The sequence below is a fragment of the Salmo salar genome, chromosome 11, assembly GCF_965601325.2.
Source record: "Salmo salar chromosome 11, fSalSal1, whole genome shotgun sequence".
Taxonomy (NCBI): domain Eukaryota; kingdom Metazoa; phylum Chordata; class Actinopteri; order Salmoniformes; family Salmonidae; genus Salmo; species Salmo salar.
Genome location: NC_138301.1, coordinates 76,069,515 through 76,096,681, shown reverse-complemented (window position 1 = coordinate 76,096,681; position 27,167 = coordinate 76,069,515). Strand labels below are relative to the sequence as shown.

The following is a 27,167-nucleotide window of genomic DNA, read 5'->3' as shown; positions in this document are numbered from 1 at the left end:
TGAAGTAAAATATCCGCGTCCGACTCGTTAATGAAAAAATATTTGTCCAGATCGAGGTGAGTAATCGCGGTACTGATATCCAGAAGCTCTTTTCGGTCATAAGAGACAGTGGCAGAAACATTATGCACAAAATAAGTTACAAATAATGTGAAAAAACACAAATAGCACAATTGGTTAGGAGCCCGTAAAAAGTCAGCCATTTCCTAAGGCGGCATTCAGCTCCCATACATAAAATGTTTTTTTTTTTTTTTATTGACCGGCACAAATACCCACAGATCAGCAGTCTAACGGTCTCTAGGAACTACCAGGCATGGATGGGATTCTTATGAGAAAATACCCTCATACTGTCTAAAATATAGTACAGTGCATTCAGAAAGTATTCAGACCCCTTGACTTTTTCCAAATTTGATACGTTACAGCCTTATTCTGTTGGGATGTTTTTCAGAGGCAGGGACTGGGAGACTAGTCAGGATCGAGTGAAAGATGAATGAAGCAAAGTACAGAGAGATCCTTGATGAAGTCCTGAGCACTCTGGAGCAGGTTCTCAGACTGGGGGCGAAAGTTCACCTTCCAACAGGACAACAACCCTAAGCACACATCCAAGACAACGCATGAATGGCTTCGGGACAAGTCTCTGAATGTCCTTGAGTGGCCCAGCCAGAGCCCGGACTGGACCCCGATTGAACATCTCTGGAGAGACCTGAAAATAGCGGTGCAGCGATGATCTCCATCCAACCTGAGATGATCTGCAGAGAAGAATGGGAGAAACTCCCCAAATACAGGTGTGCCAAGCTTGTAGCGTAATACCCAAGACGACTCAAGGCTGTAAACGCTTCCAAAGGTGCTTCAAAGTACTGAGTAAAGGGTCTGAATACTTATGTAAATGTCGTATCAGTTTTTTTTAATTGTAATACATTTGCAAAAAATAATGTTTTTGCTTTGTCATTATGGGGTATTGTGTGTAGATTGATAAGGGGAAAAAAAACAATTTAAATACATTTTAGAGTAAGGCTGTAACATAACAAAATGTGGAAAAAGCCTAGGTGTCTAAATACTTTCCAAATGCACTGTATATTCTACAACCACTAACTTGTCTCTTACAAGTGGAGTGCACTTAAACAGAGTTCAACTGACAGGCTTTCTTAATGCTTTTTGGTTCACTAAAGCCTAGGGCTAGGAATTGCCAGGGTCCCCACGATAGGATATTATCACAATACTTACAGTTGAAGTCATAAGTTTACATACACCTTAGCCAAATACATTTAAACTCAGTTTCACAATTCCTGACATTTAAAAAAAAAAATCCCTGTCTTAGGTCAGTTAGGGTCACCACTTTATTTAAAGAGAATGTGAAATGTCAGAATAATAGTTGAGAGAATTATTTATTTAAGCTTTTATTTCTTTCACCACATTCCCAGTGGGTCAGAAGTTTACATACACTCAATTAGCATTTGGTAGCATCGCCTTTAAATTGTTTAACATGGGTCAAATGTTTCGGGTAGCCTTACACAAGCTTCCCACAATAACCTGGGTGAATTTTGGCCCATTCCTCCTGACAGAGCTGGTGTAACTGAGTCAGGTTTGTAGGCCTCCTTGCTCGCACACGCTTATTCAGTTCTGCCCACAAATTTTCTTCAACTTTGGAAGTATGCTTAGGGTCATTGTCCATTTGGAAGACCCATTTGCCACCAAGCATTAACTTCCTGACTGATGTCTTGAGATGTTGCTTCAATATATCCACAACATTTTCCTCCCTCATGATGCCATCTATTTTTTTAAGCGCACCAGTCCTTCCTGCAGAAAAGCAGGAGAGATGGTGAGATGGTTCTTCGGCTTGCAAGCCTCCCCCCTTTTTCCTCCAAACATAACGATGGTCATTTTGGCTAAACAGTTCTATTTTTGTTTCATCAGACCAGAGGACATTTCTCCAAAAAGTACAATCTTTGTCCCCATCTGCAGTTGCAAACCATAGTCTGGCTTTTTTAATGGCGGTTTTGGAGCAGTGGCTTCTTCCTTGCTGAGCGGCCTTTCAGGTTATGTCGATATAGAGGTGTTGCTAACATTTACGACAGCAAATTTCAATGTACTAAAAAAAGAAGACGTTTTTGTCTTTTGAGCTTCTAGTCATGAAATCTATGCAGCCTACTCAATCACTTTTTATAGCTACTGTTTACAGGCCTCCTGGGCCATATACAGCGTTCCTCACCGAGTTCCTATCGGAACTTGTAGTCATAGCAGATAATACACTGCTCAAAAAAATAAAGGGAACACTAAAATAACACATCCTAGATCTGAATGAATGAAATAATCTTATTAAATACTTTTTTCTTTACATAGTTGAATGTGCTGACAACAAAATTACACAAAAATAATCAATGGAAATCCAATTTATCAACCCATGGAGGTCTGGATTTGGAGTCACACTCAAAATTAAAGTGGAAAACCACACTACAGGCTGATCCAACATTGATGTAATGTCCTTAAAACAAGTCAAAATGAGGCTCAGTAGTGTGTGTGGCCTCCACGTGCCTGTATGACCTCCCTACAACGCCTGGGCATGCTCCTGATGAGGTGGCGGATGGTCTCCTGAGGGATCTCCTCCCAGACCTGGACTAAAGCATCCGCCAACTCCTGGACAGTCTGTGGTGCAACGTGGCGTTGGTGGATGGAGCGAGACATGATGTCCCAGATGTGCTCAATTGGATTCAGGTCTGGGGAACGGGCGGGCCAGTCCATAGCATCAATGCCTTCCTCTTGCAGGAACTGCTGACACACTCCAGCCACATGAGGTCTAGCATTGTCTTGCATTAGGAGGAACCCAGGGCCAACCGCACCAGCATATGGTCTCACAAGGGGTCTGAGGATCTCATCTCGGTACCTAATGGCAGGCTGTGCGGCCCCCCAAAGAAATGCCACCCCACACCATGACTGACCCACCGCCAAACCGGTCATGCTGGAGGATGTTGCAGGCAGCAGAACGTTCTCCACGGTGTCTCCAGACTCTGTCACATGTGGTCAGTGTGAACCTGCTTTCATCTGTGAAGAGCACAGGGCGCCAGTGGCGAATTTGCCAATCTTGGTGTTCTCTGGCAAATGCCAAACGTCCTGCACGGTGTTGGGCTATAAGCACAACCCCCACCTGTGGACGTCGGGCCCTCATACCACCCTCATGGAGTCTGTTATCTGACCGTTTGAGCAGACACATGCACATTTGTGGCCCGCTGGAGGTAATTTTGCAGGGCTCTGGCAGTGCTCCTCCTGCTCCTCCTTGCACAAAGGCGGAGGTAGCGGTCCTGCTGCTGGGTTGTTGCCCTCCTACGGCCTCCTCCACGTCTCCTGATGTACTGGCCTGTCTCCTGGTAGCGCCTCCATGCTCTGGACACTACGCCGACAGACACAGCAAACCTTCTTGCCACAGCTCGCATTGATGTGCCATCCTGGATGAGCTGCATTACCTGAGCCACTTGTGTGGGTTGTAGACTCCGTCTCATGCTACCACTAGAGTGAAAGCACCGCCAGCATTCAAAAGTGACCAAAACATCAGCCAGGAAGCATAGGAACTGAGAAGTGGTCACCACCTGCAGAACCACTCCTTTATTGGGGGTGTCTTGCTAATTGCCTATCATTTCCACCTGTTGTCTATTCCATTTGCACAACAGCATGTGAAATTTATTGTCAATCAGTGTTGCTTCCTAAGTGGACAGTTTGATTTCACAGAAGTGTGATTGACTTGGAGTTACATTGTGTTGTTTAAGTGTTCCCTTTATTTTTTTGAGCAGTGTATAATAATTTTTGGTGACTTTAATATTCTACATGGAAAAGTCCACAGACCCATTCCAAAAGGCTTTCGGAGCAATCATTGACTCAGTGGGTTTTGTCCAACATGTCTCCGGACATACTCACTGCCTCAGTCATAATCTGGACCTAGTTTTGTCCCATGAAATAAATGTTGTGGATCTTAATGTTTTCCCTCATAATCCTGGACTATCGGACCACCATTTTATTACGTTTGCAATCTCAACAAATAATCTGCTCAGACCCCAACCAAGGAGCATCAAAAGTCGTGCTATAAAATCTCAGACAACCCAAAGGTTCCTCGATGCCCTTCCAGACTCCCTCTGCCTACCCAAGGACGTCAGAGGACAAAAATAAGTTAACCACCCAACTGAGGAACTCAATTTATCCTTGCGCAATACCCTAGATGCAGTCGCACTCCTAAAAACATTTGTCATAAGAAACTAGCTCCCAGGTATACAAAAAATACCCGAGCTCTGAAGCAAGCTTCCAGAAAATTGGAACGGAAATGGCGCCCCACCAAACTGGAAGTCTTCCGAACAGCTTGGAAAGACAGTACCGTGCAGTATCGAAGAGCCCTCACTGCTGCTCGATTATCCTATTTTTCAAACTTAATTGAGGAAAATAAGAACAATGCAAAATGTATTTTTGAAACTGTCGCAAAGTTGCTAAAAAGCAGCATTCCCCAAGAGAGGATGGCTTTCACTTCAGCAGTAATAAATTAATGAACTTCTTTGAGGAAAAGATCATGATCATTAGAAAGCAAATTACGGACTCCTCTTTAAATCTGCGTATTCCTCCAAAGCTCCGTTGTCCTGAGTCTGCACAACTCTGCCAGGACCTAGGATCAAGGGAGACACTCAAGTGTTTTAGTACTATATCTCTTGACACAATGATGAAAATAATCATGGCCTCTAAACCTTCAAGCTGCATACTGGACCCTATTCCAACTAAACTACTGAAAGAGCTGCTTCCTGTGGCCCTCCTATGTTGAACATAATAAACGGCTCTCTATCCACCGGATGTGTACCAAACTCACTAAAAGTGGCAGTAATAAAGCCTCTCTTGAAAAAGCCAAACCTTGACCCAGAAAATATAAAAACCTATCGGCCTATATCGAATCTCCCATTCCTCTCAATTTTTTGGGAAAAAGCTGCCTTCCCGAAGATAAACAACGTATACGAAATGCTTCAGTCTGGTTTTAGACCCCATCATAGCACTGAGACTGCACTTGTGAAGGTGGTAAATTAGCTTTTAATGGCGTCAGACCGAGGCTCTGCATCTGTCCTCATGCTCCTAGACCTTAGTGCTGCTTTTGATACCATCGATCACCACATTCTTTTGGAGAGATTGAAAACCCAAATTGCCTGGTTTAGATCTTATCTGTTGGAAAGATATCAGTTTGTCTCTGTGGATGGTTTGTCCTCTGACAAATCAACTGTAAATTTCGGTGTTCCTCAAGGTTCCGTTTTAGGACCACTATTGTTTTCACTATATATTTTACCTCTTGGGGATGTCATTCGAAAACATAATGTTAAATTTCACTGCTATGCGGATGACACACAGCTGTACATTTCAATGAAACATGGTGAAGCCCCAAAATTGCCCTCGCTGGAAGCCTGTGTTTCAGACATAAGGAAGTGGATGGCTGCAAACGTTCTACTTTTAAAAACTCAGACAAAACAGAGATGCTTGTTCTAGGTCCCAAGAAACAAAGAGATCTTCTGTTGAATCTGACAATTAATCTTGATGGTTGTACAGTTGTCTCAAATAAAACTGAAGGACCTCGGCGTTACTCTGGACCCTGATCTCTCTTTTGACGAACATATCAAGACTTTCAAGGACAACTTTGATCCATCTACGTAACATTGCAAAAAGCTGACATTTTCTGTCCAAAAATGATGCAGAACAATTAATCCATGCTTTTGTTACTTCTATGTTAGACTACTGCAATGCTCTACTTTCCTGCCGTACATACCTACACGTACGCTACGGTCACAAGACACAGGCCTCCTAATTGTCCCTAGAATTTCTAAGCAAACAGCTGGAGGCAGGGCTTTCTCCCATAGAGCTCCATTTTTATGTAATGGTCTGCCTACCCATGTGAGAGACGCAGACTCGGTCTGAACCTTTAAGTCTTTATTGAAGACTCATCTCTTCAGTAGGTCCTATGATTGAGTGTAGTCTGGCCCAGAAGTGTGAAGGTGAACAAAAAGGCACTGGAGAACCGAACCACCCTTGCTGTCTCTGCCTGGCCGGTTCCCCTCTCTCCACTGGGATTCTCTGCCTCTAACCCAATTACAGGGGCTGAGTCACTGCTCTTCCATGCCGTCCCTCGGAGGGGTGTGTCACTTCAGTTGGTTGAGTCACTGACGTGGTCTTTCTGTCTGGGTTAGCACCACCCCTTGGGTTGTGCCGTGGCGGAGATCTTTGTGGGCTATACTCTGCCTTGTCTGAGGATGGTAAGTTGGTGGTTAAAGATATCCCTCTAGTGGTGTGGGGGCTGTGGATAGGGTTATATCCCGCCTGTTTGGCCCTGTCCGGGGGTATCATCGGAGGGGCCACAGTGTCTCCTGACCCCTCCTGTCTCAGCCTCCAGTATTTATGCTGCAGTAGTTTGTGTCGGGGGGCTAGGGTCAGTCTGTTATATCTGGAGTATTCTTCCTGTCTTATCCGGTGTTCTGTGTGAATTTAAGTATGCTCTCTCTAATTCTCTCCTTCTCCCTCTCGGAGGACCTGAGCCCAAGGACCATGCCACAGGACTACTTGGCATGATGACTCCTTGCTGTCCCCAGTCCATCTGGCCATGCTGTTGCTCCAGTTTCAACTGTTCTGCATGCGGCTATGGAACCCTGACCTGTTCACCGGACTTGCTACCTGTCCCAGACCTGCTGTTTTCAACTCTCTAGAGTCAGCAGGAGCGGTAGAGATACTCTCAACGATGAGCTATGAAAAGCCAACTGACATTTACTCCTGAGGTGCTGACCTGTTGCACCCTCAGCAACTACTGTGATTATTATTATTTGACCATGCTGGTCATTTATGAAAATTTGAACATCTTGGCCATGTTCTGTTATAATCTCTACCCGGCACAGCTAGAAGAGGACTGGCCACCCCTCATAGCCTGGTTCCTCTCTAGGTTTCTTCCTAGGTTCTGGCCTTTCTAGGGAGTTTTTCCTAGCCACCGTGCTTCTACACCTGCATTACTTGCTGTTTGGGGTTTTAGGCTGGGTTTCTGTACAGCACTTTGAGATATCAGCTGATCTAAGGGCTATATAAATACATTTGATATTGGACTCGTTTTACTGTGGATATAGATACTTTTGTACCCGTTTCCTCCAGCATCTTCACAAGGTCATTTGCTGTTGTTCTGGGATTGATTTGCACTTTTCACACCAAAGTACGTTCATCTCTAGGAGACAGAACGCGTCTCCTTCCTGAGCGGTATGACGGCTGCGTGGTCCCATGGTGTTGTGTACTATTGTTTGTACAGATTAATGTGGTACCTTCAGGCGTTTGGAAATTGCTCCTAAGGATGAACCAGACTTGTGGAGGTCTACAATGTTTTTTCTGAGGTCTTGGCTGATTTCTTTTGATTTTCCCATGATGTCAAGTAAAGAGGCACTGAGTTTGAAGGTAGGCCTTGAAATACATCCACAGGTACACCTCCAATTGACTCAAATGATGTCAATTAGCCTGTCAGCTGTTTAAAAGGAACAGGCAACTTAGTAAACCCACCGGAATTGTGATACAGTGAATTATAAGTGAAATAATCTGTCTGTAAAGAATTGTTGGAAAAATTAATTGTGTCATGCTCAAAGTAGATGTCCTAACCGACTTGCCAAAACTATAGTTTGTTAACAAGAAATCTGTGGAGTGGTTGAAAACTCTTCCAAACTTCCGACTTCAACTGTAGGTACCGATACGATATGTATTGTGATTCTGTATGTGTCACGATTTATCACAATTCTACATTTATTGCGATTTCGATACTGCTACAGAGGGAAAAGAAAGAGCCATGAGAAAACGAGTTTTGATCAGTCATAATGAAAACATGTTGGCTCACCAAGATTGAGGCCAAGCCACAGAAATACCATAGTTTTGAGAGCCGACTAGCGCAAGCTGATATTACCTATCTAGCAGAGAATCGATACTTAGAATATATCGTCAGAAATATTACTGCGATACTCTACTGTATTGATTTTTCCCCTCATCACTACTAAAGCCTAAAAGGATGAAGGACAGTAAGTCAGCTAGTGCCCTCTCCTACTCCCGGCAGCCACGTTGTGTACGGCGTACCTTCTGGAAGTCGTCAAACTTCTTCTGCAGCACCTCCACCTGCTCCAGGTCAGAGCCCACCTCCTCGTTGGTGAGGGCTCCCTCCTTCTCGTTGATCCACTGCTGCAGTTCGTTAGCCTCGCGGAACAGCATGAACTTCTTGCAGCTCTTTTCTAGCATGTCCTTGCGTTTCTCGCCCAGCTCCAGGAGAGTGCCGTACCTAAAATTACAGGATGGAGATTTTAGAATCCCCTTTGTGTAGAGCGAGAGAGAGAGAGCGAGCACTGGAACCAGTCACAAGGACCACGACATTGAAATGGGTATTGATTGAGGGACTGGCAGGAATGGCAGCGTTGCTCGTGGGAATGCGTGGTGACTTCACAAACATGACACCTAGAGGGACACTCTGGTCCTACTCACAGTTCCTCCACCTGCTTCATGCGTACAGACACACTGCACGCCTCCTTTGCGCCCGGCCTACTCAGTCACAAACATGACATGCGCAGGCAGGCATTAGCAGTTAGGGGTGGAAACAGAGGGAGGGAAACAGAGAGAGAGGGAGACAAAGGCAAGGCCGTTAGTGACAGAAAAGTTGAAGTGCTACTGGCTCACTGGACTGTTATGATAAGGAAGAGACTAAGAAAAACAGACTGAAAATTAGAGAGAGAAAAGAGGCTAATTGTTAATTAGCTAGGATAAGATAGGAACGTACATTTGTTAAAAACAGTTAATTAAACCAGTCGGGTCAACAGGTTAAGTTAGAGGTAAAAAGGTGGTAAAGAACTACAGGAGTGTACTGAAGATGAGTACTTGGGCATGTAAGAGCAGAAGTCAGAAATTACAGTGTGAAGGGGATGGTAATTTGGAAGTGGGTTAGGTAGAAGGAGGCCCTTACTGGTTCTCGATCTGGTCCTGGCGGAGGCCGATGCTGCCCTGCTCGTCCAGCAGGTTCTCCCTGGAGGAGGACTGGGTGGGGTCTAGCTTCTTGACGTAGGCCGCTGGCACAAAGCCCTGGCGGTCGTTCACCTCCACCTTCCACCAGTCCTTCAGCAGGCGAGAGAGGTCAGGAGAGAAGACAAGAATGTTATTTTTGTCCCCCATAAAGGATGAACATGCATCCCATTCAGTTCATACTATCTTGCTTATACCTATCAAATTATTTCCGTTCTTCATCAAGTGCCTGATCATGGGTATGGGCTAGCAGCAGTTATTTGTGGACCTGGCCCTGCTTGGAGCAAGGCTTTTGTTCATCTCGCTAAAATGGTAACTTTCTTTTATTATACAATTTGTGTGTGTGTGCGAACACACACACCTTGTTGGTGCTGTTGAGCAGGGTGAGGATGTCTCCCTTCTTCATGGTGACCTCACGGGGGCTCTTCTCCTGGTAGTCATAGAGGGCCAGCACCAGCTCCTTGCCAGTCTCATCATCGGTGGGCGCAACTTGTTGCTGTAGGTGCAAAGGAAAAAAGTATTAAAGGTGCAATCTAGACAATAGCAACATGAAAATATCCGTTTGTGTCTATAATAGACCAGGAGTAGTAAAGAAATTATTGATTTGTTGGGACTCTGGTTCTCAGATGTTTGCAAAGACGGAAAAATAGTTGAATTGTTCATAGAATGTTAGCTAGCTAGTTTAGGCAGTTATAAAAGTTGTAAAATGGTGCACATTCATTTCACGATAAGACTAAAGATGCAATGTGGGTTCCAGACTTACCCTGCAGGATTGGGCCTGCTCCTTCAAAGCCTGGATGCTGCTGCCATAAGCACTCAGGTCAGACATCAGGGCTTCGTGCTTCTTCAGCAGGGCCTCAGCCGAATCCTCATCCTTGCCATAGTCGGGACTGCCCACAATGGGCTCTTTCTCCCTCATCCAGGACTCTGCCTCGTTAGCATCGGCGAAGTACTGCTGTGCCTGCAGCGAGTCCTCCAGGTCCTGCCTGCGCTGGCCGGCCTTGCCTTTAAGGGTGTCCCAGCGGCCGTTCAGCTCCCCCAGCTTCACCTTAACCTCCTCCCCAGCAAAGTGGCCTGGTGGGGACCACAGGGAGAGGGAGGTTGTTTATTTGCAGTGCCTTAAGAAAGTATTCACACCCCTAGACTTTTTCCACATTTTGTTGTGTTACAAAGTGGGATTAAAATGGATTGGTAATTTTTTGTCAACGACTACACAAAATACTCTTTATTAGATAAGTATTCACAGCCCTGAGTCAATACCTTTGGCAGCGATTACAGAATCAGAATCACCTTTGGCAGCGATTACAGCTTTGAGTCTTTGAGTAAATTTCTAAAAAGAGCTTTTCACACCTGGGTTGTATAACATTTGCCTATTAATCTTTTCTAAATTCTTCAAGCTCTGTTCAATTGGTTGTTGATCATTGCTAGACAACCCTTTTCAGGTCTTGCCATTGGTGGCAACCCACCTGTTTTGAGCTCCACCTGTTTAGCAAACAAATAATAATTTTAAAAAAAATCTTTGAGTCAAAACATGGTCTCTTTTTTGCTTTCTTGAATAAGGCAGCTCCAAAATGCAAGTGTTTCAGCCTAGCTCAATGCTTTCTGTGGTGGTGGGGCAGCCAATGGAAAACACGGAGTGTAGGGATTGGTAATGTTCTGCAGTTGTGCCACTCATGAGGACACAACATCACCACAAAATCTACTGGGAGAGCTTGAAAATTCAAGCCCCTTGGGTGCTGCCTGCCATAGATTTACATTACAAGTGCCCATCCAAGAAGGCTTAAGGTCATTGGCCACAGATCAAATGGACATCAAATCATGTTATATCTACCGTAGCTTTGATTGGACTGATCATGTTAACATCATACTTTCAAAATCTTAGCTAGCAAGCTAGACACGCAGTCATCATGAACCAAGTCGGCAATCTTCTGGCAAATTCTTTTGAATCCCTGTCATATGAAGAGAAATATTACATAAAACGTATCGGTGCTCATCAGCCATTATACATTAACATTACACAATAAGTTGGAAATCGCAAATTCAACAGTGAGTGGTTTGGAAGGAATCAGTGGCTAACTGGAAGCATTGCAAAGCAATCACTAGCCTGCTATTCAGTGGAGTGGGTCTGTGGTCCAATTCTGGGTATCTATTCCAAGCTTAAAAAGGATAAACATTCACATGCAACACCATGGGCCAGAAACGGCTGAATACATTGGCCATACTGTCAATCCAACATGACTTCTGCCGTGTTCAAAACAACTGGAAACTCGGAACTCCGACTGGGGAAAAAAAAAAAAAAAGTTTCATCCAACTCAGAATTCGGAAACCCGGGCCTCTTTCTATAGATCCGACCTGAAGATCACTGACGTCATGATTCAACCTTGTTTTTTTCCCCTGAGTTCTCAGTTGTCTTGAAAGCAGCATAAATCCTGAGAATGCCAGACCATGATGACAAAATGTGCCCACGAAGGACCACCACGCCACCTTCCTGTTCAAGTGAGCACAGCACAACAAGGGGAGTCCAAAAATGTATTGTATGGTGCTGCATAAATGATGTAATATGCCAGGGAGATATGTATACTGTAGCTAAGAAAGTAATACTAACGGCATGTTGTGTAGTAAGCTGTTAGTTGCCCATGTGCCTCCCTATTAGGGTTTGGTCCCTCTCCCCCTCAAAACTTAGACTTCTGTTCTGACTTGGTGGTGCACATGTAGCCTATAGCCTGTTTTAGAGAAATCATTGAATATTGTAAGAGCTTTCATTGTCTGGTTATATGGCCCCTTTATTTATCCTACAGTTGTATGGGAGAATACTGTAAAAACGGCACGTTCTGAATTCTGTCGCTGTACATTTCAAAAGTGCTCAACAAATACAGTACCAGTCAAAAGTTTGGACACCTACTCATTCAAGGGTTTTTCTTTATTTGTACTATTTCCTACATTGTAGAATAATAGTGAAGACATCAACACTATGAAATAACACACATGGGATCATGTAGTAACCAAAAAAAGTGTTAAATAAATCAAAATAGGTTCTTCAAAGTAGCCACCCTTGGCCTTGACAGCTTTGCACACTCTTGGCATTCTCTCAACCAGCTTCACCTGGAATGCTTTTCCAACAGTCTTGAAGGAGTTACCACATATGCTGAGCACTTGTTGGCTACTTTCCCTTCACTCTGCGGTCCAACTCATCCCAAACCATCTCAATTGGGTTGAGGTCAGGTGATTGTGGATGCCATGCCATCTGATGCAGCACTCCATCACTCTCCTTCTCGGTCAAATAGCCCTTACACAGCCTGGAGGTGTGTTGGGTCATTGTCCTGTTGAAAAACAAATGATAGTGGGACTAAGCCCAAATCAGACGGGATGACGTGTCGCTGAAAAATGCTGTGGTAGCCAGAGCTGGTTAAGTGTGCCTAGAATTCTAAATAAAAAAGTAAGTGTCACCAGCAAAGCACCCCCACACCTCCTCCTCCTCCATGCTTCACGGTGGGAACCACACATGCGGAGATAATCCGTTCACCTTCTCTGCGTCTCACAAAGACACAGCGGTTGGAACCAAAAATCTCAAAATTTGTTCTCATCAGACCAAAAGGACAGATTTCCACTGGTCTAATGTCTACTGATCGTGTTTCTTGGCCCAAGCAAGTCTCGTCTTGTTGGTGTCCTTTAGTAGTGGTTTCTTTGCAGCAATTCGACCATGAAGGCCTGATTCACGCAGTCTCCTCTGAACAGTTGATGTTGAGATGTGTCTGTTACTTGAACTCTGAAGCATTTTTTTGGGCTGCAATTTCTGAGGCTGGCAACTCTAATGAACTTAGAGTTGAACTTTGAACTTAGAGTCCTCTGCAGCAGAGGTAACTCTGGGTCTTCCTTTCCTGTGGCAGTCCTCATGAGAGCCAATTTCATCATAGCGTTTGATGCTTTTTGTGACTGCACTTGAAGAAACCTTCAAAGTTCTTGACATTTTCCAGATTGACTGACCTTCATGTCTTAAAGTATTGATGGACTGTCGTTTCTGCCTTTTTGAGCTTTTCTTGACATTATATGGACTTGGTCTTTTACCAAATAGGGCTATCTTCTGTATACCACCCCTACCTTGTCACAACACAACTGATTGGCTCAAACACATGAAGGAAAGAAATATCACAAATTAACTTAACAAGGCACAACTGCTAATTGAAAGGCATTCCAGGTGACTACCTCATGAAGCTGGTTGAGAAAATGCGAAGAGTGAGCAAAGCTGTCGTCAATGCAAAGGGTGGCTAATTTGAAGAATCTAAAATATATTTTGATTTGTTTAACAATTTTTTGGTTATTATTTCATAGTTTAGATGTCTTCACTATATATATATATATATATATATATATATATAGAAAAAATAAAATTAATGAGTAGGTGTGTCCAAACTTTTGACTAGTACTGTAGTTATATAGACTGTTTGTCCTAGCACGCTCATTAATGTCTTAATCGAAATAAGGGACTCCCTCTTTTCCAGTCATTGTCTTCTTATGCCATAGCTTGTACATCTCAATTGTCAGTAGAAACCACATTTGTTTAAGTAAGTCAGGCATAAGCTATGTTTTTTTAAAGGCAATAAATGAGGTTGAATGAAAGGCTCCGCTGATAGCCAGGTGTAGCAGTGGTAAGGATTCACTGCATGGTGCTGAAAAGAAAGCTCTGCTGTTGGGACAGCTTCATGTAGGCCTTAACATTTTGTGGGCACCGTATGTCACCGTTATAGTGCAATTAATGTATTGTTTAGTGGCATGCATCTAAAAAAAAAAAGATTTACATGCTAAAATCGCCACTGCTTGCCATAGATTTTCAAGCAGATTTAAGTCAAAACTGTAACTCGGTCACTCAGGAACATTCACTGTCTTCTGGGTAAGCAACTCCAGTGTAGATTTGCCCTTGTGTTTTAGGTTTTTGTCCTGCTAAAAGGCGAATTCATCTCCCAGTGTCTCCATGAAAGCAGACTGAACCAGGTTCTCCTCCAGGATTTTGCCAGTGCTTTGTTCTGTTCAGTTTCTTTTTTATCCTGAAAAACTCCTCAGTCCTTAACAATTACAAGCATACCCATAACATTATACTGCCACCACTATGCTTACAAATATGAACAGTGGTACTCAGTAATGTTTTGTATTTTCCCCAAACCTAACAAATGTTTGGCTGTATTACTTTAGTGCCTTGTTGCAAACAGGATACATTTCTTTGGACAGGCTTCCTTCTTTTCACTCTGTCAATTAGGTTAGTATTGTGGAATAACTACAATGTTGTTGAACCATCCTGTTTTCTCCTATCACAGCCATTAAACGCTAACTGTTTTAAAGTCACCATTGGCATCATGGTGAAAGGGTTTGGACAATTCATTTCAATTCAGTCAATTCAGGAAGTAAACTATAAATAACTGAATTGAAATTGACCCAAACCTGCTAGATCGTGAAAAGGTGAACAGTTGAAAAAAGGTGACAGTAGGGCCTATGCACGTTTGTTTGAAACAACTCACCTTCCTCCACCATAGCCTCTCCTTTCTGGGTGACGGCCTTGATGCGGGGCTCATGGCCGGCGATCTCCGCCTGCAGGGCCTGGTGCTTCTTCAGCAAGTTCTGGACGCCGATCAGGTCTTTTCCCCGGTTGGTAGAGGCGGCGATGGGCTCCTTCTCCCGGACCCAGGTCTCCTCGTCCTCCACGTCCCTGAAGAGCTGCTGCAGCCGCAGGGAGTCTGACAGCTTCTGCTTGCGGGCGGCCATGGGGTCGCGGAGGGCATCGTAGCGCGCCACCAGCGCCTCCTGCTTGCGCTTGATGTTGTCGCCGTCAAAGTGACCGGCTTCCTGGAACTGACGCGCCTGAATGGTGATGCCATCGATGCGGTCCTGGAGAGAGAGGGAAAGTCAGTCAGTCAGCCAACTAACTACCTGGTGGCAGTAAAGGCTTCCGATCTGAAACAGTTCATGCATATATTATGACACATTGTGGCCTTTTTGTTCGTTTTGGTCTTCGGCAAGGGTTTTCTCGGCTGTTCTTGCACACTACATTTTTTTCTTGAGGGATGCCGAAGTATGTAGCAGAAGTCTACATCCCTTCGTCGGTGATTGGTTAACAGTAGGGATACTTCAATGAAGTGTGTTGACATTCAACGATAGACTAATCGTTCTCATGCAAATGTTTTCAATTGAGAAATACTACACCATCATAGCTGTAAAATTGTGAGAAAGATCTCCTCTCCAAACACGTCAATGAATGAGACGCTGCGGCGTCTCAAGACGAAGAAACAGTACTATTGACACCTTTTCTTGTTTTTAAAGGGAAGGTAATTTTAAGGGAGTTTGCGAGCACACTAGTTCAGTCCGCCTAGCCGAGTTTGGCTAGGTGTCAGCTGAACCAAATCATGCCAACGCCTTAAGTCAGTCAGCCAGTCTTACCTTGTGCGCAGCCAGACCGCATAAGTCAACACAACTATTTGAATGCCTGAATATTATAGACCATAATGATGTCACTGCAACCAGGCTATGGAGGCTACTTGGAGTGGCAGCTCCCATGCATAGAATCTGAGTTTATTTGTGCGTGTCAATCAAAGACACACAGATCAGCTGTCGCTTGAAAACACCAGGCATGGATGGGATTCTTATGAGGAGATACACTGTCTAGCAGCTGGTCCCAGAGGTAAATGCAACAGTGTCTAAGTAGTTAACTTTTTGGGTCTGAAAACATCTGACCTGGAGGCTACTGGTGATGTTGTTCTTCAGTTACATGGTAGCTGTCAGTCAGTTATCTTGTAGTGATATGGAAGTCACTGAGCGCATTCGAGCAGATCAAAACCGTGGTGCATTGTGGGTAAATGGTGACTTACTGACCTACAAATGATAATAAGTAGTTATATATGATGCAAGGCGACTTGTAGATCAGTCAGCAGTTGCCTGCACTGTCGACTGCAATGTCAAACAAGCCCTTTACCTGGTGGGCAGCCACGTCAGCCTCCAGCAGGGCATGCTTCTTCTGCAGGTTCTGGACGCTGGTCAGATCCTTGCCGTAGTCATCTGAAGCCAGGTGGCCCTCGACCTCATACAGCCACAGCTCAATGTCCTCCACGTTTCTGTTGAACTGCTGCTGCTGGTTGGCCTCGCGCAGCTTGATGCCTGGGGGAGAGGAGAGCATGGTGAGGAGAGGTTTAGGAGTGGTTGAAATTAAGATAGAAATACCCTTCCTCCTTAAAAAAAGGTTCAGTTTCAAATCTTGGGGCGCCAAAATGACCTTGTCTAGTAACTAACAGCTAGTCACATTACAAGATAACAAAAGCCCCTTCACTTTGAAACGTTACTCTCCAATAGATGCGGTACAATTCAATGAAACTCGTCCAAAATAATGTAAATGCGTGTGGGAAAGATCCCAAATCTCCTCATTGCCCCCCAGAAAATGTTGCCTACATATAGGCTATTGTTAATATGTGTATTTCACACTATGAGGTAACAATTGGAGTAATATGCTTGTATGGATGTCAACCCCAATACATGTTCATGCCATCGTCACCAATCAACTGCATTAGTTAAAAGCGACTTACCACCACCGATTTCTCTAAGCTAGCTATGGGAAAGAGGGATACCTAGTCAGTCGCACAACTGAATGCATTCAACCAAAAATGGGTCTTCTGCATTTAACCCAACCGCTCTGAAACAGAGAGGTGCGGGGGGCTGCCTTAATCAACATCCACGTCACCGGCACCCGGGGAGCAGTTGTTAATGGAGGTTAACTGCCTTGCTCAAGGGAAGAATGGCAGATTTTTCCACCTTGCCAGCTCGGGGATTCGAACCAGCAAACTTTCGGTTACTGGCCGAACACTCTTAAGAGCTTAGCTACCTATGCTACCAGCTTATACGAACGAGTGTTAGCATTTAGCAGTCACTTCTTCTAAACCTGAAAAGTGACTACTTCTAAAATGTTACGCAGAAAAACCAGCCAAATATATCCAAACCTGATTTTAGTAACCACATTGTGGGCGAGTTACAAGGCATCAATTACGATGGATTTGACGAATAACCACTTTGTTAGATCAGACTTGTTGAATGTGCACCAATCTGGCGTCCTTCATATATCCTCCACGATCTGCGTTCCATTGACCTTTTTACCACATCTATTCACTAGCATTGCCGCCATTTTGTACTACATCCACTTGAGGGAAACACAAAATGGCGATCGCTATAATAATAGCCACACACTTCATCCGAATTTCATCTCTCCTCCACTCTCGTTGTCTCACCTTTGAGTTCGGTGGCCTCCAGCAGCTTCTTCCACTGGGAGCTGACCTCGTCCATGCGTACAGACACCTCGTCGGCGGCGTAGTGCTTCCCATCTAGGAGCTCCTGGCCAGACTTCTGCAGAGCATCGATGCGGCTCTGGTTGGCTGACAGCTCCGCCTCGAAGGCCTGGTGCTTCTGGACCTTGCCCTGCAGGTTTGACGGGTCCTGGGGACAACAGAGAGAGCAGAGAGATGGTGTAAGGAACGTGTTGCTATTAGGCCAGAGTACTGTGAATAAGAATCTGTGTGGTTCACTGTGGTACTGCATCCTAATGGGATCTCGTAGCAGTCTAGGAGAAAGCCATGTTGAGCATTGAAACCCCATTATAAAGTAGCTAGCTAACTAGCTAAAGTATACCACTATAAAGTAGATAGCTAAAGTAGCTAGCTAAGAAACACTGGTTCCAACCGTACCTTGTAGGCTTCGTCGGTGGCCGTCTTCATCTTCTCATTGATCCAGCTCTTGAGTTCGTCCGAGTCACGGAAGAACTGCTGCAGGTGGAAGGAGTCCTCCAGAGCGGCGCGGCGTGACTGAGCACGCTCGTGCAGGGCGTTGCGGCGGCTCAGCAGCTACAGGAGGAAACACAGATAGGGATGACATTTTATACACAACACCCAGAATATTATATAAACAGATAGAGTTCAAAGTGCTGCAAACATAGGACACATTCCGGTCCTTATCGTATTCATGTGTATGTGCAGAATGTTTCCTCTCTGTACTTACAGCATCTCTACGAGTAGCAACATCCTCCTTGGCATAGTGGTTGTTCTGGATCAGTTTGGTGGCAAATTCATCCAGGGCCTAAAGAGAAAGAGGTCAGTGGTTAAGTTTAAGATTTGAGGAATGAAAGCGAATTCTAGATCTATGGTTATGGCTAGGACAGGTACTCACAGTGATCTTCTCCTCCTGAGCGCTGAGGGACTTCTCAAAGTCCTCGTGTTTCTTAAGCAAGGCCTCCACGCTGTCAAGAGAGTCACCAAGGTCCTCGTTCAGAAGGAAAGCCTGGACATACACAAAAAAGCATACTTACTTATTAGGATCACACACCCCACCATTTTGGAGAATAATTTTTGGGTGAGTATATTGTTTATTATTATTGTGTGTGGATGGATATACCTCTTGCTTGCTCATCCAGTTGTCGACCTGCTCTGTGTCCCTGTAGAAGAGCTGCAGGTCCATGCACTGCTCGTACTGCTGCCTACGCACCTCCCACAGCTCCAGCAGAGACTCCTTCTCTTCAGTCAGGACACCCAGCTACACATAAAAATAAACAAGGTAAAAGGAGGATCAATGAATCTGTGTGGAAATCCATGTTAAAAGTTATGAAGCCAAAACCAAGGACAGAAACAACGGGAGAAAGAAAGACCAGTCCTACCTTCTCCTTGACCTCCTCTAACGCGTAGTGTCCGGTGTTGAGCAGGGCCTGACCGGCTTCGTCCGTGGCTTTGAAGCTGTCCTCATGGGCATCAATCTCACCCTAAGGACCACACACACACACACACACAGTAAACATCAGCAACATTGGAGGAAAAACGAGCATCACCGATTGAAGATCTGAGAAAATGTACTTTTCAACTGCTAAAATAAAGTTAATTAATTTCAGTGTGTTTCTGTACCTTGTGCTCCTGGTGGCGGTCGAGGAGAGCCTCGGCTCCGGCCACGTCGTTGGCCAGCTCGTCAGCGTTGATCAGGGCCTTCATCTCCGTCACCCAGCTGGTCAGGTCACGGAAGTCTGCAGTGTAGCGCTGCAGCCTGCAGGGGGCCAAACACACAGACAGTCAGAGAGGGTTCTACATACTTTCAACTAAACAGGGCCCAAATGGCTGGTATAGGAGTTGTTTGACCATGCTATTGTTGGGTGGTCGCTGTGTTGAGTACAGTGGTGTTACAATAACGGTATGGTAGTGACATAGTAACATTACGGTGTTGACACAGTAAAGCTACAGTGTTCGCTGTTAGGGCAGCCAGCGTGGTAACAACCTGTAGGAGTCGTTGAGGTGGGCGTGACGCTCAGCGGCCAGCGTGCGGATCTGCTCCCAGTTGGTGATGAGCTCGTCCCTCTTCAGGTGGATCTGGGAAGCGTTCTGGGGGTGGGTCTGCTGCAGACGTTCAGCCTCTCCCCCCAAAGTGTTGACCTTGTCCTCCAGGGCAGCCAGGTCTCTCTCCAGGCCCTCGTGCTTGCGCAGCAGGGCCTGAACGCTGGCCAGGTCCCGGCCAAAGTCATCGGACGCCATGAGCTGCTCCTTCTCCTTGATCCAGCTGATGGTCTCGTCCACATCCCTGGAGGCCACATAACATATACACCCAGTCAGAAGTCTAAATTTCTTGATTCTCTCAGGTCTTTTGTGGCTTCTCTATCACAGCCACCCACACTCCAAAACAGTCCGTCCTGGACATACCTGTTGAAGCGCTGCACCTCGGCGGCTCCAAACAGCCTGCCCTGCCTCTGCTGCGCCAGGCCCTTGAGCCTCTGCCAGGCAGCGTTCACCTCCTCCTGCTTACGGACGATGAGCTCCGCCTCGGGGTGAGACTCCTGGATCAGCTTGCCCGCTAGCTGGTTCACTTCGTTCACACGCTCCTCGTGAGCTGCCAGGTCCGTCTGAAACTCCTCAAACTTCTTCTGGAGCACCTCCACATGCTCCAAGTCCTGGCCCAGCTCCTCTGAGGTGGCCATGGCCTCCTGTTAAACACGGCTTTGGATTAGGATAGGTTATCTAGTAGGATCCTGTACACATGGTTTAGGGATGCTAATGTTTAGGATAGGTTGTCTTTAGGGTCCTATGGCAATGGTCTCCTGTTGGACATGATTTAGGGTAAGGCCATGTTGTCTATTAGGGTCCTGTAGACATGGTTAAGGCCATGGCCTCCAGTAGATATGTGTGTGTGTGTATGTGTGTGTGTGTGTGTGTGTGTGTGTGTGTGTGTGTGCGCGCGCGCGCGCGTGTGTGCGTGTGTGTGTGTGACTACAGGTTGAGACACTGACCTTGTCACTAATCCAGTCCAGGGCATCCTCACACTCGCGCAGGTACTGCACCAGCTTCTGGGCCTGCAGCAGATGAACACCTTTCTCCTTGGTCTTCTGCAGCAGCAGGTCCCAAAGACGGTGCAGCTCCTCCAGACGAGTCTGTTGGGCAGAAAGGGAGACAATTTGCACCACGAATGGAAGCTGATCCAAGACCAATAATCAGCCTCTCAGAGTAGGCGTGCTGATCTAGGATCAGGTCCCCTCTGTCAATATAACCTTATTCATTATGGGAAATCAGGGCCTGTATTCATAACGCATCTCACGGAAGGAGTGCTGACCTAGGATCAGGCCGCCATGTCCATGTGATCTTGTTCAATATGATCCAAAAGTTCAAACTGATCCTAAATCAGCACTCCTACTCTTGAGACGCTTTATGAATATGGGCCCAGTACTTGCTGAGGTTGTAGTTTGAGACCAAGATAAATGCTTATCAACGGAACAAAATGTTCCTTTTAGTCACACAAATCATGCACTTTTCATGAAGTATTCTTAACTATCGCATAACCACACAACAAACAGAACACTGGATCTGACAGAAGTGGGGTGGAACCTAAAAGTGAGAGAAACAGAAGAGCCAGGAGGTCGACAGCACTCAAGCACCTACTTTTATATACTCCGCCATATTGAAACTTGAGACTATGGGTCTCTAGAAAGTCCGGTAGGGCGTGAAGGACTGAACCAGACATGATCGGGGTTAAAAAGGGTAGATTGTGTAGTTCCATCTTGGTTAAGCATATAGCTCAGCGGACTGTGTGTATGTGTGTCTTACACGGATGGTTTCAGAGGCAAAGTGACCCTCGTAGATCATGAGGTTGCCAGTCTCGTCAAGCTTGATGATGGCCCCAGCGTTGGCCTGCACCTCTGCCTCGAAGGCCTGGTGTTTCTGGAGCTTGCCCTGTGGGGGAGGAGGCATGTTAGCGTGGCACAAAGACTAGTGGACAGGACAGACATACCTGGCCAAGGGTCACAGCAAAGAGGGTTTTATGACGTACTGATAATTCTGTGTGTGTGGTTTTATGGCCACGCTGTTTCATTTTGAATGGCTACTGGCAAGCCTTAAAGCCAGTAAATTCACAACAAGTGGCTTGTGCATCATAAAAGGTCAATGAAATCAGGATCTTTACTTCAGTATTCCCTTTTTTTCTATGCCCAGCTTACAGCTCCACCCAAGTCATAATTTATTTTATTAGCCTCAACTGGCTTCCTATCCGTCTGCACTGACCTGGAGGTTGGTAGGGTCCTTGTAGTTCTCATCGGAGGCGATCTGCAGCTTCTCCTGGATCCACTTCTCCAGCTCATCGGCATCGCGGCGAAAGAACTGGAAACGGTACGAGTCCTCCAGCTTCTGCCGGCGCACACCCGACAGCTCCTTGAAGCGCCGGTAGCGGTCCAACACCTGCTGCCGGCGCTCCTGGATGTCATCGGCAGACTCCAGCACTTTCACCCCACTGGTATCCATTCTCTGATAACACAAAAATACAGGGGGAAATTAGGATTTAGAACTTTTTATAATATTACAGGAGTAGCCCAATGTTCCCATAGAAAATAGAATTACTGATTGGCTATGCCTGTTGTAGTAATTATATTTCCGTTGTAGGCTAATCATTAATACTACTTTCATTTGCAACAGTGTTTCAGCTGCAACTTATGTTTTCTAGTTGTCAACATTAATAGTTCCTACAATTGGGATGAGTGGATGAGAATGTTAAGATGGCTGCTGGCAAATGCATGAGTGTATGAACAAGATGGCTGCTACCATTTGTCCATCCCTTTGAATAGAACAAAAATAAAATGGTCCAACTGAGCCTGCCATGGTTACGCTAGCATGATCACATTGAGTATTACTTATTTTATTTACCCCTTTTTCTCCCCAATTTTGTGGTATCCAAGTGGTAGTTACAGTCTTGTCCCATCTCTGCAACTCTCATACGGACTCAGGAGAGGCGAAGGTCGAGAGCCGTGCGCCCTCAGAAACTCAACCCAGCCTGCTTCTTGACACAACGCCCGCTTAACCCGGAAGCCAGCCGCACCAATGTGTCGGAGGAAACACTGGCGACCGTGTCAGCATGCACTATGCCCGGCCCGCCACAGGAGTCACTAGAGCGCGATGGGACAAGAACATCCCTGCCAGCCAAACCCTCCCCTAATCCGGACGACGCTGGGACAATTGTACGCCGCCCCATGGGTCTCCCGGTCGCGGCCGGCTGCAACAGAGCCTGGACCCGTACCAGGATCTCACTCAGGAGGCCCACATTGAGTATTTCTACTTTCCCGTCATCCGATTTCTCTCATGTTTAGGCTTTTAAAAACACAAGAGCTCGTAGAAATACAATACCTGTGGAGGACTTCCAAAAGCAGTTCCAAATATCACACAGTGCAGTTCATTCTTTTCTCTTTCCCTGGGGGCATTTGAACACAGTGCAGCACTTTATGGATCGCTACTCACCACACAAGAACGGATCTAGAGGAAATGCCACGTAACTTTGTGGAAGAGAACCAGACAAGGTTCTATGCTATGAATTGACAAAAACTCCCCAGTGAAGTAGCCAGCTCCTCTCCAGTCAAGCAGCTAAGATGACAAGAATGTCATGGGGGGAGGGGAAATAGGCAGAAATTCCACACAGCTCTGAACAAACAGTAACCAGGCCCCCATGCACAATAGGACTGCGTCTGTCAGCCCACACAGTGGCCCTCACCCCCCTCAAACCCCACCCATCCAACCATACACCAGGGGAGGGTGGAGGCCTGTAGGGAGATGAGTAGGGTGAGGTCAACAGACAGGGTCAGTGTCACCCACCCTGTATTCTTGTCCCCCAGCCTGGATAGCTGTTAGAGGACCACACTCTGGGTGGCTGTTACTCAGTCACTGCAAGGCAGGCATACCCCAAGTGCTTCCTCTCACACATTAATGGGAATGTGGGGCGTGGGCTACACATGTGGTGCTATTTAAGGAGTGTGTGTAACACCACAAATTCCTGAATTACCATCCAACGATTTAGGCCTTTGAGGCTGATGTAACAGTGAACTGTATCAGCTACATTGCATTCAAAATGGCAAGTTGGACCATTTTCCATCACTGAATATTTTAAATAGACAACATTTTGTTTTAGCACGTGAGGCCTCCAACCATGAGAACGACTGTAGGATTTTCACCCAAAAATATAGAGTACCAGTCAAAAGTTTAGACACACCTTCTCATTCAAGGTCTTTTTTTTTTTTTTTTTTAAACCATTTTTCTACATTGTAGAATAATAGCGAAGACATCAAAACTATGAAATAACACATGGAATCATGTAATAAACAACAAAAAAGTTATTTTAAGTAGCCACCCTTTGCCTTGACAGCTTTGCACACTCTTGGCATTCTCTCAACCAGCTTCATGACAGTCACCTGGAAGGCTTTTCCAACAGTCTTGAAGAAGTTCCCACATATGCTGAGCATTTGCATCTGTTATTCCTTCACTCTGCGGTTCAACTCATTCAACCCATCTCAATTGGGTTGAAGTCAGGTGATTGTGGATGCCATGCCATCTGATGCAGCACTACATCACTCTCCTTCTTGGTCAAATAGCCCTTACACAGCCTGGAGGTGTGTTGGGTCATTGTCTTGTGAAAAATAAATGATAGTCCCACTAAGCCCAAAGCAGACGGGATGGCGTATTGCTGCAGAATGTGGTGGTAGCCATGCTGGTTAAGTGTGCCTTGAATTCTAAATAAATCACTGACAGTGTCACCAGCAAAGCACCCCCACACCTCCTCCTCCATGCTTCACAGTGGGAACCACACATGCGGAGATTATCCATTCACCTTCTCTGTGTCTAACAAAGACACGGCGGTTGGAACCTAAAATCTTACATTTGGACCAAAGGACAGATTTCCACTGGTCTAATGTCCATTGCTCGTGTTTCTTGGCTCAAGCAAGTCTCTTCTTATTGATGTCCTTTAGTAGTGGTTTCTTTGCAGTAATTCAACCATGAAGGCCTGATTCTCCTCTGAACAGTTGACGTTGAGATGTGTCTGTTACTTGAACTCTGCGAAACATTTATTTGGGCTGCAATTTCTGAGGCTGGCAACTCTAATGAACTTATCCTCTGCAGCAGAGGTAACTCTGGGTCTTCCTTTCCTGTGGCAGTCCTCATGAGAGCCAATTTCATCATAGCGCTTGATGCTTTTTGCGACTGCACTTGAAGAAACTTTCAAAGTTCTTGACATTTTCTGGATTGTCTGACCTTCACGTCTTAAAGTAATGATGGACAGTCGTTTCTGCCTTTTTTGCATAATATGGACTTGGTCTTTTACCAAATAGGGTTGGTATACAGAAGATAGCCCTATCTTGTCACAACACAACTGATTGGCTCAAACGCATTAAGAAGGGAAAAAAACACAAATGAACTTTTAAGAAGGCACACCTGTTAATTTAAATGCATTTCAGGTGACTATGTCATGAAGCTGGTTGAGAGAATGCCAAGAGTGTACAAAGCTGTCATCAAGGCAAAGAGTGGCTACTTTGAAGAATCTCAAATATACTGCTCAAAAAAATAAAGGGAACACTTAAACAACACAATGTAACTCCAAGTCAATCACACTTCTGTGAAATTAACTGTCCACTTAGGAAGCAACACTGAGTGACAATAAATTTCACATGCTGTTGTGCAAATGGAATAGACAACAGGTGGAAATGATAGGCAATTAGCAAGACACCCCCAATAAAGGAGTGGTTCTGCAGGTGGGGACCACAGACCACTTCTCAGTTCCTATGCTTCCTGGCTGATGTTTTGGTCACTTTTGAATGCTGGCGGTGCTTTCACTCTAGTGGTAGCATGAGACGGAGTCTACAACCCACACAAGTGGCTCAGGTAGTGCAGCTCATCCAGGATGGCACATCAATGCGAGCTGTGGCAAGAAGGTTTGCTGTGTCTGTCAGCGTAGTGCCCAGAGCATGGAGGCGCTACCAGGAGACAGGCTAGTACATCAGGAGACGTGGAGGAGGCCGTAGGAGGGCAACAACCCAGCAGCAGGACCGCTACCTCCGCCTTTGTGCAAGGAGGAGTAGGAGGCCAGAGCCCTGCAAAATGACCTCCAGCAGGCCACAAATGTGCATGTGTCTGCTCAAACGGTCAGAAACAGACTCCATGAGGGTGGTATGAGGGCCCGACGTCCACAGGTGGGGGTTGTGCTTTCAGCCCAACACCGTGCAGGACGTTTGGCATTTGCCAGAGAACACCAAGATTGGAAAATTCGCCACTGGCGCCCTGTGCTCTTCACAGATGAAAGCAGGTTCACACTGAGCACGTGACAGACGTGACAGAGTCTTGAGACGCCGTGGAGAACGTTCTGCTGCCTGCAACATCCTCCAGCATGACCGGTTTGGCGGTGGGTCAGTCATGGTGTGGGGTGGCATTTCTTTGGGGGGCCGCACAGCCCTCCATGTGCTCGCCAGAGGTAGCCTGACTGCCATTAGGTACCGAGATGAGATCCTCAGACCCCTTGTGAGACCATATGCTGGTGCGGTTGGCCCTGGGTTCCTCCTAATGTAAGACAATGCTAGACCTCATGTGGCTGGAGTGTGTCAGCAGTTCCTGCAAGAGGAAGGCATTGATGCTATGTACTGGCCCGCCCGTTCCCCAGACCTGAATCCAATTGAGCACATCTGGGACATCATGTCTCGCTCCATCCACCAACGCCACGTTGCACCACAGACTGTCCAGGAGTTGGCGGATGCTTTAGTCCAGGTCTGGGAGGAGATCCCTCAGGAGACCATCCGCCACCTTATCAGGAGCATGCCCAGGCGTTGTAGGGAGGTCATACAGGCACGTGGAGGCCACACACACTACTGAGCCTCATTTTGACTTGTTTTAAAGGACATTACATCAAAGTTGGATCAGCCTGTAGTGTGGTTTTCCACTTTAATTTTGAGTGCGACCCCAAATCCAGACCTCCATGGGTTGATAAATTGGATTTCCATTGATTATATTTGTGTGATTTTGTTGTCAGCACATTCAATTATGTAAAGAAAAAAGTATTTACTAAGATTATTTCATTCATTCAGATCTAGGATGTGTTATTTTAGTGTTCCCTTTATTCTTTTGAGCAGTGTATATTTAGATTTTTTTGTTAACTTTTTTGTTATTTCATATTTTTTTTACGTCATCACTATTATTCTACAATGTAAAATGTACATTTACCCATCATTTAGCAGACATTCTTATCCAGAGCAACTTACAAATTGGTGCATTCACCTTATGATATCCAGTGGAACAACCACTTTAGAATAGTACATCTATATATTTTTGGGGGGGGGAGGGTAGGGGGGGAGGGTTAGAAGGATTACTTAATCCTATCCCAGGTATTCCTTAAAGAGGTGGGGTTTCAGGTGTCTCCGGAAGGTGGTGATTGACTCCGCTGTCCTGGCGTCATGAGGGAGCTTGTTCCACCATTGGGGTGCCAGAGCAGCGAACAGTTTTGACTGGGCTGAGCGGGAACTGTGCTTCCGCAGAGGTAGGGAGGCGAGCAGGCCAGAGGTGGATGAACGCAGTGCCCTTCTTTGGGTGTAGGGACTGATCAGAGCCTGAAGGTACGGAGATGCCGTTCCCCTCACAGCTCCGTAGGCAAGCACCATGGTCTTGTAGCAGATGCGAGCTTCAACTGGAAGCCAGTGGAGTGTGCGGAGGAGCAGGGTGACGTGAGAGAACTTGGGAAGGTTGAACACCAGACGGGCTGCGGCGTTCTGGATGAGTTGTAGGGGTTTAATGGCACAGGCAGGGAGCCCCGCCAACAGCGAGTTGCAGTAATCCAGACGGGAGATGACAAGTGCCTGGATT

At 45.8% G+C, this 27,167-nt stretch overlaps 1 protein-coding gene across 6 annotated transcripts in view; it reads right to left on the bottom strand.

Moving 5' to 3' along the window:
- Nucleotides 1–27,167, bottom strand: part of LOC106562832 (spectrin alpha chain, non-erythrocytic 1) — a 74,648-nt gene that overhangs the window by 21,664 nt on the left and 25,817 nt on the right. For 4 of the 6 annotated variants that reach the window (XM_014127867.3, XM_014127862.3, XM_014127864.3 and 1 more), the window contains exons 2-20: nucleotides 21,570–21,809; nucleotides 21,117–21,242; nucleotides 20,306–20,446; nucleotides 19,722–20,002; nucleotides 19,303–19,602; nucleotides 18,939–19,074; nucleotides 18,698–18,799; nucleotides 18,439–18,576; nucleotides 18,214–18,324; nucleotides 18,046–18,123; nucleotides 17,736–17,891; nucleotides 17,283–17,487; nucleotides 15,983–16,164; nucleotides 14,535–14,901; nucleotides 9,788–10,098; nucleotides 9,386–9,520; nucleotides 8,969–9,117; nucleotides 8,494–8,550; nucleotides 8,095–8,293 (exon numbers count right to left, since the gene is read on the bottom strand). In XM_014127867.3, coding sequence (XP_013983342.1) covers nucleotides 8,095–8,293; nucleotides 8,494–8,550; nucleotides 8,969–9,117; nucleotides 9,386–9,520; nucleotides 9,788–10,098; nucleotides 14,535–14,901; nucleotides 15,983–16,164; nucleotides 17,283–17,487; nucleotides 17,736–17,891; nucleotides 18,046–18,123; nucleotides 18,214–18,324; nucleotides 18,439–18,576; nucleotides 18,698–18,799; nucleotides 18,939–19,074; nucleotides 19,303–19,602; nucleotides 19,722–20,002; nucleotides 20,306–20,446; nucleotides 21,117–21,242; nucleotides 21,570–21,806 — 3,411 coding nt within the window. In that variant the 5' untranslated portion in view covers nucleotides 21,807–21,809. The remainder of the gene's footprint in view (nucleotides 1–8,094; nucleotides 8,294–8,493; nucleotides 8,551–8,968; nucleotides 9,118–9,385; nucleotides 9,521–9,787; nucleotides 10,099–14,534; nucleotides 14,902–15,982; nucleotides 16,165–17,282; nucleotides 17,488–17,735; nucleotides 17,892–18,045; nucleotides 18,124–18,213; nucleotides 18,325–18,438; nucleotides 18,577–18,697; nucleotides 18,800–18,938; nucleotides 19,075–19,302; nucleotides 19,603–19,721; nucleotides 20,003–20,305; nucleotides 20,447–21,116; nucleotides 21,243–21,569; nucleotides 21,810–27,167) is intronic. The other 2 variants (XM_014127866.3, XM_014127868.3) reach the window with 1 other exon arrangement.